Genomic DNA, 12,269 nt, shown 5'->3' with positions numbered 1-12,269 from the left:
TCTGAACAGGCAGAAAGAAGTGCTGAGCAGCAGATGCCTGCAGGAGTGATACATAGCCCTCTTTACCAAAAGCCCACAGGGCCCCAGTGTAAGAGCCCCTCCTGCAGCACAGGTAACTCCTCCAGCCACAGCTAAAGCCCTGCCCCAGAGGCTGCAAAGCCAATGAATGCATCTGCATGCACTGCTGCAGCAGCAAGGATTTCCCAAGGCACATTCCTTCAGCAGCACTCACACCGACTTTATTGCACTCTTTGACACTACAGTTTACTATCAGAAGGTCAATAGCTCTGGCACACCAAACAATTACAATTATATACATACTACTATGTCTATGTTCATCACAAACAGTTTAAACAAACCAAAAAGGACTGAACAGCCTTTGTATTAAGTTTGTTGAAGCATTCTCTCTGGGCAATTCACAGGGAGTCAGACACCTTAATAAAGAAGTTCACATGAGAAGACCCAAATACCATTCCCAATGAATGAGCTGAACATCAATGAAGAATTTGTCATATTCAGACATCTCCCCTTATATCCTTTCATGCACCTCAGAAGTAACAGAGAGAAGCCTAAGCAGTAGCAGACTATATAAACTTTGATTTGTACAGTATTTGTGAGTGTTTTGGGCCATTATTTTTCCTCCCACCCCCACCTCCATCATCTATTGCTCCCATATAGAAACTCTCATATTAGTGAGACTAGAAGCTATGAACTCATTCAACAAATTGCCTTGTTCAGAGATTGTCCCCAAGCCATTAAACAGTAACAGCATATTAAACATAGGAGTAATGTCCTTCCTGACAGGCTCAGCAGCAGATCTGATACAATGATCTGAAAGGACCATCTGGAAACCTACACATCTTGGCTGCAACTTTGACAGAGCTATGAATTCTACTCAGGTGACTTTTGCAAGGTATCAGTGGCAGGAAGAAAGTAAACTGCATTTTCACCTGCCCTGGGTGAATTTACTTTCCATTTTTCAGAGAAGACTTGGCAGAATTAAACATGATGCTGTAATAACCCAGATAGAGTTGCTTCTCAGCCATGCTTCCTATAAGGCTAATTTAAGAACCAGAAAGGGCTAGCATCCAGATAACCTCTTCATTTTGCTCTTCAAAAACTGCAATACAATGCTGCATAGCCTTGAAAGACAATATATTTCATGATAATTAAACACTTCAGTTGGAGTACCCAAGACCTTCCATCAAACCATAGTACAAAACAGAAGTTTGTATGAATTATCAGTCATTGCTGAAATGAATCCTAATGGCTCACATCACACTACCAAGAGCATGGAAAGTGGAAGCACTTCAAAATATCAACTTGTTTTTATACCCTTTCAGTTGGACTTTCAGAAATTCTGTTCCATTGGCTGTGCAAGTTGGTGTCCTTGTATATAAGCCAAATATTTCCTGCCCATAAAATCATATTAAGCAAGCCAAACACCTGTAGAGAAAGAAAAAAGGGGGGAATATAATATTATGAAGTCTGTTGTGTTTTATTGGGTTTTGTTTTCCTTTTTTTAAAACAAGCCAGAAAGTCTCTTCAAGGCAAACCAGTAACAAGCACTATCTTTGGCATCCCTTTCATTTGGACAAGACATTCCCAAACTCCTCAGAGTAAGAGAAGCTATTTTAGCTTTTTAACAGAGCTCTTTGTAGGCCAGATAGTCAAACTTACTCCATACTTTGCACAGAATTAGACAAATTCTTTTCACTAAGCACCCCCACACATGCACTCTCATACCAAATGACTGATTATTATTAGGCCAATGAATAACAGCCTGAGTTTTGAAAGGTAGGATTCATTAGAAAGATCACACAATAAGCCTAATTTGCTCTGATATGAAGTGTTCTTTGTATGAACATGAGCTTCATACCATTATGTTTCAAGGAACCTCAATCTGATGCATAAAAATGCTCACAGTTGAGTAAAAAGCTAGGTTCAGCACTAGCACAGCATTTCCTCTTTACTTATATCAGTCATCAAGCCACTTGGGTGGCTCAGTAAGATATTTTAAGTTGCTCTGGGCTAAAAGCATAAATAGACACTCAAATGTGTCTAGAAATGCTGCATGTAACAGCTCTAGAGGCAGATCCTGCAAGATGTTTCTCTTCGTTTCCTTCAGAAAAAAACTTGTTCCCTCCAAGAAATTATTTGCCCAGTGTTTTACCACAGAAATAACGGACCTGAATGACAAATAACCCATAAAGAAATCTTAACACAGAGCAACACATGCAATCAGTAGAACAGAGCTCTCAGGTGCCATTTTTTGTTTCCCAGCACATTTGTTGTACCCATGTGGTGGAAGGCATACATACCACTGACACATTCAGGATTCCCATGCGGGTCACAGAAAGAAAATGGCAAGTTGTTCCTGGTGCATTGCAAGACTCAATTCCTGGAACAATGCTGGCTCCTGTGGACACCTTGATGTCAGCAAGCGCCTTTGCCCAAACAAAAGTACTGACCAGCCACAGGAAGGCTATCAAGACACTGATTGCCAAGTCCTACACAAGAGAAATACTCATTAACAGGTTAAAAATTCAGGCCTATACATGAGAGCAAGGCAGTGACAGTATCAGTTATATCACCAAGATAACTGGATCAGTGATAATAATCATAAGCAAATTTAGTCATTAACAATGTTATAGTTACAACTCAGTGTTGATAACCTGCTACAAAACAATGTGTTTGTGCTTGATAGATGCAAAAGACAATCTTAACCTAAGAAAGCTGTTTCTAAAATCAGATGCCTAGCACCTATTTTATGAGAATTTAAGCCAAAGTTCAGTAAAGTGAGGTTGATGGGATAGAGGCAGAGGATTGAAATCTGGGTGGCTGATAGGCTAAAGTTTGGTTAGAAAAGTCATTGAGTCCATTTTCAAGCATGTTACGAAATTTCTCATTCAGAGCTTCAATACTGAAGGTGACTAAAACTCACAATGTAACTATTTTCCTCTGCCAATTGCAGCAGGTCCTCTATACAGAGAAAAATTTCAGATTAACAGAGGAGGTCTCAGCTATGGAACAATATACTCAATTGCATGATACTAAAGAAAAGTCATGGTGAAGATACTGTTCACCTGAAAAAGTGAAAGTTCATTCCACTGCTTCAATAACTGCATAAAGTGTGATGTCATGGATGGCCAAGAGCTTTGGGCCCCTTTTCTGCTAAAGTGCTGCAGGGATCAGTCTGAGATACTTGTGCTCACACTCCATTTAACTTTTGTAACTACTGGATATTCACCAATTATTCTTGCATTACCAATAGTTCTCATCCCTTTGCAGCTTCAAAGTCAAGCCATGAAAATATCTCAGTATTACTTACAGTTATTGGAAACTTGTTATTGTGCTGATACACATGGTTATATCCAATATATACCACAAGGGCAGTAAGACAGTAGAGGAACACCAATGCTGCCAGTGCAACAAAGAACTGTGCAGAAGAGGAGAAGTCACCCTTGAGGCAGACATCAGTCCAGGTGCCACCACAGCCTTTTGGGTCCGGTGCACTAAATACAGCAGCATTCAACCTGTGAAATTATAGCCATGTACTCAGAGTTTGCTACACAGTGGGAGCTTCATTTGCTTCATTGTTTATACTTCATTATTATTGTACTTCATTAATTATACTCCATGCTTCAGCATTCTGATTGTATAAGTTTACTCTGAAAGATACACTATAGATACGCAAATAATCAGTTATGCAACACAAATATTTGTCAAGCTCTCTAAAGATTGTATCTAGTTCTGCACAAAGATATACAACAGTACCTTCAGGAGAAGGCCCTTAATTGCATTTTTAGAGCAGTTGAACAAAATTTCCTGATTTGAAAGCAGACTCAGCAACATTACTTGGCAGTTAAACAAGGTGGACTTAGAGGCATTATAGCTACAAAACTCACAAGCACTGAAGCTGAATAAAAAAAGCTGTGTGACTACCATTGATCACCCTGTGACCAGCACAGAATTATTTGAGATCCTCTCTCCCCTCCAAATGCTGGGTTTTGTGACCAAATTCTGTACTGTTACTGGCTGTCCATTGAATCAATTTCTATATTTATTTATGTTATTACATTTATTGAACACATATGGAACACCAACCCTGCACTCCCTGTAGTTGTGCAGCTGCAAGAACTGAGAGGAATCCTTCTTCCTCCTGCTCCAGGAAAGGAGCTTGTCTCTACAAGAGCACCACAATGACACTGAAGTATTTAGGTTTTTTGTGCCCAACAGCCTCACCAAGATAATGCTGGAATAAACTGAAAAGAGTTTTCCATTCAGCCTCTGAACAAAAATAGGATAATGGCACATTCAAAATAATCTTATCTGGACCTCCAAAGCAGCTACCAAATTGATGAAGAATTAGGCTGTTAAAATGGATTGTGGTTTTTGTCTTACTAATTACCTTCTGTAGCATTCATGCACTGCTAGACTGGAGCTTAAGATAGAATAATACAGAGCATAACAGCCTACTGCCATTTCTAACTACTTCTTTCTATAAGGTACTAACAAATACAGTGCTTTGAATGACTTCAACTAAATATTTTATTGCTGCTACAGAGCAAGCCAAAAGTTTCACATCTTCACTTTACAGTAAGAACACATTCACAAGGAGGCAGATAGGGAAAAGGGGAATAAAAAGCAATTATCAAGTAATAACTGAAGAGCTAATGCTCACCTGAATGGATAAGAAAAAGCAGCTGTAACTGTTTTGTTTACCACACCCTCACAGGAAACTAGAAGAGCAGTTTCACCTCGAAAGCCTCCACATGTGGCAAAAACAAAGATGGCAAGAACCTGTAGGAATTAATACACAGACACATTAGTGCACACCACTAGAGCTCAAAGGAAGCAAACTCAACATTTAGCTGAAATAGCTAGAGACAAGAAATAGCAACAAAGTTAGCAAAGCTGAAGTATGAAGTGATGTCAGGAAGAAAATGTCAAGTTTCTAAAATCCAAAAGCATAAGCAAAACTGCTAACCAAAGCCCATTTAAGAGTGCCTTCTGTATAATTTATTTTCAGTTGCACAGAAAATTTTTTGGGGTTTGTACTTTGTTGGGTTTTTTTTTTTTTGGTATGCTAACAGCCAGCATAGTATTTCTTGCTGGTGATACAGGAAATATTTTTACAAGTCTTGCATATCCACAACTATGAATTCAAACAGAAAGTACATGCTCAGAGTATCACATATCAACTTGACTCTCTAAATAACTTTTGTCACTTTTTACCACACTCTTTTCTCACAATCCAGACCTTAAATCAACAATCATGTAATTACCACATCAAGTTTATGTATCTGCAGTTCAAGGGCACGGCTGAGGAGCAGCCCAGTGCTGGACGCTCAGCAGCAGCAACCTGGGGCAGGGTCTGTCAGCCCGGGGGCTCACACCTGCCCAGGGGTACCCACACCAGGGACAGCAGAGGAAACAATCCCCCCAGCTCCACTCACCCATTCAAGAACCTTAACAAAGCCCAGAGGCTCCAGGAGCATGCTGATGTCTATCCTCAAGCCCACCATCCTGGGAGAGACCAAGGCAGCCAGCAGGAACCAAGACCAGCCAACTACTACAGCATCCCTGGCATGTCCCTATAAGAGCAGCCCTTGCCACACCCCTCACCTGAAGGTGGGCATGGACCCACCCACAGGTACCCAGCTGGGGCTCTTCAGCCCCATGGACCCACGCACAGGACCCAGGTGGGGCTCCTCAGCCCCATGGACCCACCCACAGGTACCCAGCTGGGGCTCTTCAGCCTGGGGAAATGGTGCAGGGGCTGTCACTAGGGGGGACAGCACTGGCCATTTTGTGCAATGAGGCAGCAGTGACTTCTTCCTCAGCTCCTTCCTCTTCCTCTCTCGTACCCAGCACACTTTGGACAGTTACACGTGCTGTCCCTTGAGCTTGATGATTTGATGGCAAATGAAGCTCAGGCACCTGACAGTCTATGTGCTTGCCAAAATCTCATTGACTGCCTTTGGCTATTTTAGTTTAATTGTCTATGTGCTTGCCAAGATCTCATTTACTGCCTTTCACTATTTAAGCTTTAATTCTGTTTGTTTTCTGTGACTGCACTTTGTTGCTGGTATGTTAACCATCAGTAAAAGTGAAGAGCTAAAGCTCATGGTGAAGAAGGTTTGAGGATGTCAGAGGGGCTGCCCTCTTCCCTCTTCTCTGGCCAGTGACCATGGATAGCCAAGGTGGCCATGGGCACAGCACTCATTGCCAGTTTCCTGGCTCTGATTCAAGATCCTGTAGGAATTTCTTCTGGGATTACTGGGGGCCTTTGAGGAGCACCAGAATGTCAGGTGCTGCTCTTGGGAAGGAGTGGCTACAGGAGGCTGAGGCTGCTTCTAGCAGGATCCAGCTGATCTGGCAGTTTATAGCAAGATCTGCCAAAGGCCCTGGCTCCCAGCTAAGTGCCATTATTGCTGCCAGGCAGCCTTGCAGAAGGGGCTGAGGAGATGCCAAGGGAAGAGCTGGCTTTGGGTCCAGCTCCTGGCTGTAGTTAGAGGCTGCAGCAGCTTGTGCCAAAGGGGGCCTGCAGCCTCCACAGGGCAGCAGAGGCGTGCTCAGCTGTGGTGGTGATGGTATGCTGAGGGTCTCAGTCCCAGAACTGCCAGGATCAGCTCTGATCAGCTCTCCCTTGGCTCAGATGGAGCTGCTGAGGGGCTGCAGCTCTCCAGTCCTGGGGCTGACAAGCTGAGGTGCTGTCACAGACATGTTTTATGAAAAATCCTTTCCTTAGGATTTTTTCACCTGAGAAGCTGAGAGGCCTCAGGAACAAAATGTAAACAATGGTTATCTGCTGCTGTGGAATGCAACAGGTGCATCTGTGATTGGTTCATGTTGTTGTTTCTAATTAATGGCCAATCACAGTCCAGCTGTCTCAGACTGTCTTGGTCAGTCACAGGATTTTGTTATCATTCCATTCTTCTTCTTCCTTGCTAGCCTTCTGATGAAATCCTTTCTTCTATACTTTTAGTATAGTTCTAATATAGTTTTAATATAATATATATCATAAAATAATAAATCAAGCCTTCTGAAACCTGGAGTCAAGATTCTCCTCTTGGGGCCCCTGTGAGCACCAGCACAAGGTGCTCTGTGGGGCTGGAACCAGCAGGTGAGGAAGGACTGCTCAGGCTGGGGAGTCTGGGGGCTTGGCTGAGTTTGCTGTGTAACACATGCTCCTGCTGTGGATAAGCCATGGGAGGCCAGCCAAGGGTGGGAATACAGGAGAAGTTTCCAGGCTGGGAACTACCTGTGGGAATGGAAACAAAGCCAGTGCTCAGCTGGCCTGGGGCTGCACTGCTGCACTGCCTGAGTGGCTGCAGGCTCTGCCATGCTCACACAATTCAAGGAGATATTTTTCTGTGCAACGACCAGAGAGGTGCTGACATCTGCCTGCTGCTGCAGATCCTGAGGCAGTACAAGCTAAAGCTGTGGAAAGGATGGCTCTTTCATTTCTTTAGCTGCTTTGGTAAATAGCACATGAATCTCCCAGAAAACCCAGACCAGCAGTGCTGAGGGTTCAAGCCACCTTGGTTAGCTTCTCTGCCTGCACAGCCTGTGCCTTTAAGGAGTAAAACAGGAGTATAAAACCAGGGATAAACCAAGGTGAAATGTCTATTTGCTCATCTTCTTGGCATCCTCCATGCCAAATAAAATCTGTTCCATAAAGAAGTGGCATATACAGTCTTAGTTCAGCCTAAATGAACCAAGTAACTCTGTCCTCTCATCCAACGTGCCTCTGTAATTTTTTGTCTTCCTTCTTTTGCATTAAGCAATGTATGTCCCTAAAATATGTACAGACATTGGTTTGATTACTCTGCTTTTCCACTTGTAAGTTAATTAAAACTATTTCATTATTTAAAGCATTTTTCAAAAAGGCTCTCAGTCCTGATTTCTATGCTTTTTCTTCCTCAAGCCTTCTCAGATGTCCAGTATGGATGTACTCTGATCTATATACAATGTTCAAGCTGTGGGCTCATTAATTCAAAATTGGAAAGGCTCTTAATTTTTCACTCCATATAACTTATCCTTTCCCTGAGTTTAAAAGTATTTTGGAGCATTTCTGCTTGTGTATTTTATTCCAAAGTGATACCAAACATTTTAAATACAGGTGGTTCTTCCAAATGGCTAATATCATAACCTGAAAGGAACTCTGGATCAAGTCTCTGCAGGGAAAGGTTTAGGCAAAAAGACTCTGTATTTGCAAGGAGCACTAAAAAACTTCACAATTAAAAAAAAAAAAAAGTATTTTGATTGCAAAATCAGCTTTGCTTAGAGAAAAAGTGACCAAAATATAAAAAATTACAGAGAAAAAAAAAAAAAAAAGAGAGAAAGGGACAAAAAAAAAAAAAAGATTAAGCAAGAACAGCCAGTATTGCACTCTGTATTTGGAAAAAAGCAGGACAGTATCAATATGCTAATTATGTAATAAATCCTTTCCACTCCAGCAGGACTCAGGGGAGTGCTGAGTCACATCTGCTAAAGCTTCTATATCAGCTGTCAATACCCAGCAGCCCCAGTTTGGCCAGGGCTGATAAGGGAGTTCAGTTAATATGGACAATGATTGAGGGTCATCTCTGAAACCCTGGGATCCACATGTCTGACTGCTATGGCAGTACTGGCCCATCCATTTATCTCTGTTCCTAGGAACAGAGGTTGGGGGACTGGTGCAGAACTCTCTTGACAGAGAATTAAATCAGAACAATGCAGTTAATATCAAGCTGCATGGTCACTTGGGAGTCAGGTTTTGCTGATTAGCCAATGCTTAAGCTGATCAAAAGACTGGGCTGATTGATAATATTTGACTCTGTAATGTAGTTTCAGGTTCTGTGGGGTATTTGGCCCATTATTTGATGACTCTAGAAGGATATAAAACTCATGCAATCACTGATTTAATTAGAAAACAGGTATCTAAATTAGCTTTAACTGAAAATCAATATTATTATATTATTAGTGAAAAAAAAAATTGTTTCTCAGAATACTGAGTCCCATCCCTTGGGGGTTAAAAAAGGACAAATCCTGTGGCATCTATGTGTCTGCTCTCATGGTGTCTGACAAAGCTGTGGGAGAAACCAGCGGGATTCCTGGATTCCTGGCTGTCCCAGATGTGTGTGCAACAGAGACAGCAAAGTGAGGAGAGAGGGGCTTCCCCTGAACCATTGTGCAACAGTCTAGTTTAATAATGCCATGGAAGATTAATTCAAACTACCTGGATGATTAGGAGTCACAGAGAGCTCACTTTCTAGGACTGAAAGAACTTGGGTGGCTTAGCAAAATGAAGATAACTAACAGGTATTACTGCTGGCCTACAAGGGAGTACACACAGGGAAGGCAGAGATTTATACAAAGAGACAGTTTTATCAAAAGGATCCTGCATGTAATCAAAGAATACAATTTATATTAAACATAAAGTGTGAGATTCTGAGAATATCTTCCAACAGAAGACAAACACTGTAAATTGTTTTATAGGGAATTCAGAATATTTGCAATATTGTTGTTTGTGATAGCAGTGTTAAAAACCCATCAAGTGGAACTTGATGGTTCATTGTGTTCTTTGCCCATCCAATCCCCTACACAGTCCAAACAAGGATTAATTCAGGGAAGTCCTGAGCTCTGTGTTTGCAGATAAAGCAAAGTGGGTGATTAAATTAATACTTATCTGTCAGGAGAGGAACCATTGCCCAGGACTGCTCTGTCCCCAGCACTGTCTATTCAGCAGGGCTGGAAACACCAGGTGAAGAAAGTGCTTTTCTTTCTCCCATAGTAAATAAAACTTGCCACATAACTGTCTGCAGATAGTTCCTTGTCATGTAATAATCTGCATTTTCTTAGTTACCTGTATGTTTTCAAGTACATGCATAATTCTATTTGCTTGTACACTCTGATGCTTTAAATCTTTTCTCTTTAGACCTGTAAGTATATTTATTATTCAGTTTATTTCTCATTGGCTCTCTAACAACATTAAGTTAGATTGTTCCTTTTCCCTGGCTTCTGTAGCACACCTCTGTCTTTACTGCAAAACTTTGGAAATCACTGTTTAATGTGTTTGATCTTTGCTGAAAGTCCTTGAGACATATTTCACCCCATGTGCCAGTCATCTTTCACATCCAAGCAGGTTTTAAGTTCTGTGGCTAATACAAGTTAGATTTCACAAGATATTGTACCATTAAAAAAAAAATCTAGTAATTTTACACTGTCTCTTTTTCATTTACTCATATCAGCTTAGTTATTTCTGAACTATTATTGGTATCCTTGCTGCCTTAAATTTAAATTTTCTACTACTGCACGTGGGAAAATTCTTGCTATTCTCCTGGATACCTGTAGAAGAGCCGGGTGGTTGTGTCCCCTACTCCCCACATTTCTGAGCACATTTCCAAAGGGCAGGAGGGCACACAGCCCTGCCCAGAGAGGCAGTGGCTCCTCTGGAAGGTGATTCTGAGCAGAAGTTTCTTACAGCTGCCCTTGCCTCCCAGTCAATGTGATTTACACTGGGCATCACAGTTCACAATCCTGTGGTTTAATTTCCATAGTTTATCACTCCATAGGTGTTGGTTGGGTGCCATGGGACTCCCCTGGGCAGTGGGCTGGGGTGTGCCTTGCTCTCCAAGCACTCCTGGGAAAACTGTGGCTGAAGAGAGAGTTCTAGAAGACATAAATTAGCTACAAAGGACCAAGAATATGATGTATGCAGCTGGAATAACAATTCTAAATTGTACTGTAGAGCTGTGAATCTTCAGGCAGGATTGATACGGCTGCTTTTTGGAAGGGTTTGTCTGGGAATTTGGAAGGGTTGGTCTGGGAATTTGGAAGGGTTGGGAGTTTGGAAGGGTTGGTCTGGTTTGGAAGGGTTTGGGAGTTTGGAAGGGTTGGTCTGGTTTGGAAGAGTTTGTCTGGGAATTTGTAAAGGTTTCTCCGGTTGTAAGGGTTTGTCGGGGCGGCTGCGGGGCTGTGCAGAGTCCTGTTCTACCATCTAGTGGCGCCTTGAGACAGTGCACACCGTGGAAATGGCTCATTTTCAGGATAACCCTTGATTAATTTAATAAATTATTACCAATTTATGTTTGTCATCTCTGAAAGACAACAGAATTTCCTGGGTGAAGGCAAGCCATGAGTGCCGGGGATGCTGATTCCCACACGGTGGAAAGGGGGTAGAAAACATTCTGTGCTGCAGCCAGACCTCTTAAATTCAGTGTGGATCACCAGCAGCATCTCTGAATATACACTGGTCTCACTGTGTTTAGTACTGCACGTGGTCTGTACCTTACAGCAAAGGACAACTCTGTATGCCACTATTAATATACTTTTTGATCAATCTAGAAATCTTCATTTCCTTCTTTTCCTTCTCTTCATTTCTTGACAGTAATCTCCGAGAACTAACCCAGTAAATTAAGTTTTGACCATACCATGCCACTTTAGGCAATATCTGCCTCTAATGCTTCAGCCAGCCTCTGGGTTTTGTGGTGTTTTATGTTTCACTTGTTTGGCACTGACAGCTAAATAAACATGCTCCACCCATGGCTGCACTTTTTTCTGCACAAGGTCATACTGTCATGCATTTGAATTGATCAGGACAAAAACTAAACCCATAAATATGGGGGTTTTTTGTGCCAAATGGGTGTAAAAAGCTTGTGCATGCACAAAGCAGAAGGTGCTTTGAAGGAACGTCCCAGGAACATCTGAACACAAAGAGTAGAATTCTGCTCCCAGCAGAAAACCCTTTCTGTCCCAGCAGAAAGCAGGACAAAATGCCTTTGGAGCTCCCAAAAGTATCAAACTGGGCTCCTGAACTGCACTCAGGGTCAGCTCAGGGCCTGGTGCAGCACACTGACCCTCAGCACTACAGAAACTTTAAAATGTGCCCACTTATTTGATGGATGGATAAAACACAGCATCCACCCTGATTGCTGACCTAATGCTGCCATGCTGCTGTGAAGCAAATGCTGCTAGAAAATTGTTTGCATTTTTAACCAAACCTCATTCAAACTTTATGTATAATTAATTATACAGCTGAGCTGAATGCATTACTTTTTTTTCCTTCTTTATTTTCCTTGAAGTTTCCAGATTTTCCAAGTGTTGACAAAGTATGTGCTAATGACATCATTATGAAGTTCTGTTGTTTACTGTTTTCTTCAACAAGTAGTAATTTTATTGACTTTGGCAGAGAGAGTGGTGTTTTGCATGATTTCAATAGATTTTGTTACACAGAGGCATAATATAAACCAAGATGTTCCAGAATAAACAAGACTATTACT

The 12,269-nt window shown here is 41.8% G+C and overlaps 1 protein-coding gene across 1 annotated transcript; it reads right to left on the bottom strand.

The window, feature by feature from the left end:
* Positions 1-235: 235 nt before the first annotated feature.
* Positions 236-5,554, bottom strand: SYPL1 (synaptophysin like 1). The gene is made up of 5 exons (XM_058805686.1): positions 5,460-5,554; positions 4,685-4,803; positions 3,332-3,536; positions 2,322-2,510; positions 236-1,446 (listed from the first exon to the last, which is right to left on the bottom strand). Exons 1-5 carry the CDS (start codon positions 5,526-5,528, stop codon positions 1,330-1,332), a joined length of 699 nt encoding a protein of 232 aa, XP_058661669.1. The 5' UTR covers positions 5,529-5,554; the 3' UTR covers positions 236-1,329.
* Positions 5,555-12,269: the final 6,715 nt, after the last annotated feature.

Source organism: Ammospiza caudacuta, chromosome 5 (assembly GCF_027887145.1).
Source record: "Ammospiza caudacuta isolate bAmmCau1 chromosome 5, bAmmCau1.pri, whole genome shotgun sequence".
Lineage (NCBI taxonomy): Eukaryota > Metazoa > Chordata > Aves > Passeriformes > Passerellidae > Ammospiza > Ammospiza caudacuta.
This window is presented reverse-complemented; position numbering and strand designations above follow the sequence as displayed.

Excerpts from the sequence above, each read along its gene's own strand:
- SYPL1 (XM_058805686.1), bottom strand. The coding sequence starts at position 5,528 with ATGGTGGGCTTGAGGATAGACATCAGCATGCTCCTGGAGCCTCTGGGC. Across the intron at positions 4,804-5,459 it reads TTGTTAAGGTTCTTGAATGG|GTTCTTGCCATCTTTGTTTT; the intron begins GTGAGTGGAGCT and ends TAATTCCTACAG. Across the intron at positions 2,511-3,331 it reads ATAACAAGTTTCCAATAACT|GACTTGGCAATCAGTGTCTT; the intron begins GTAAGTAATACT and ends TCTCTTGTGTAG.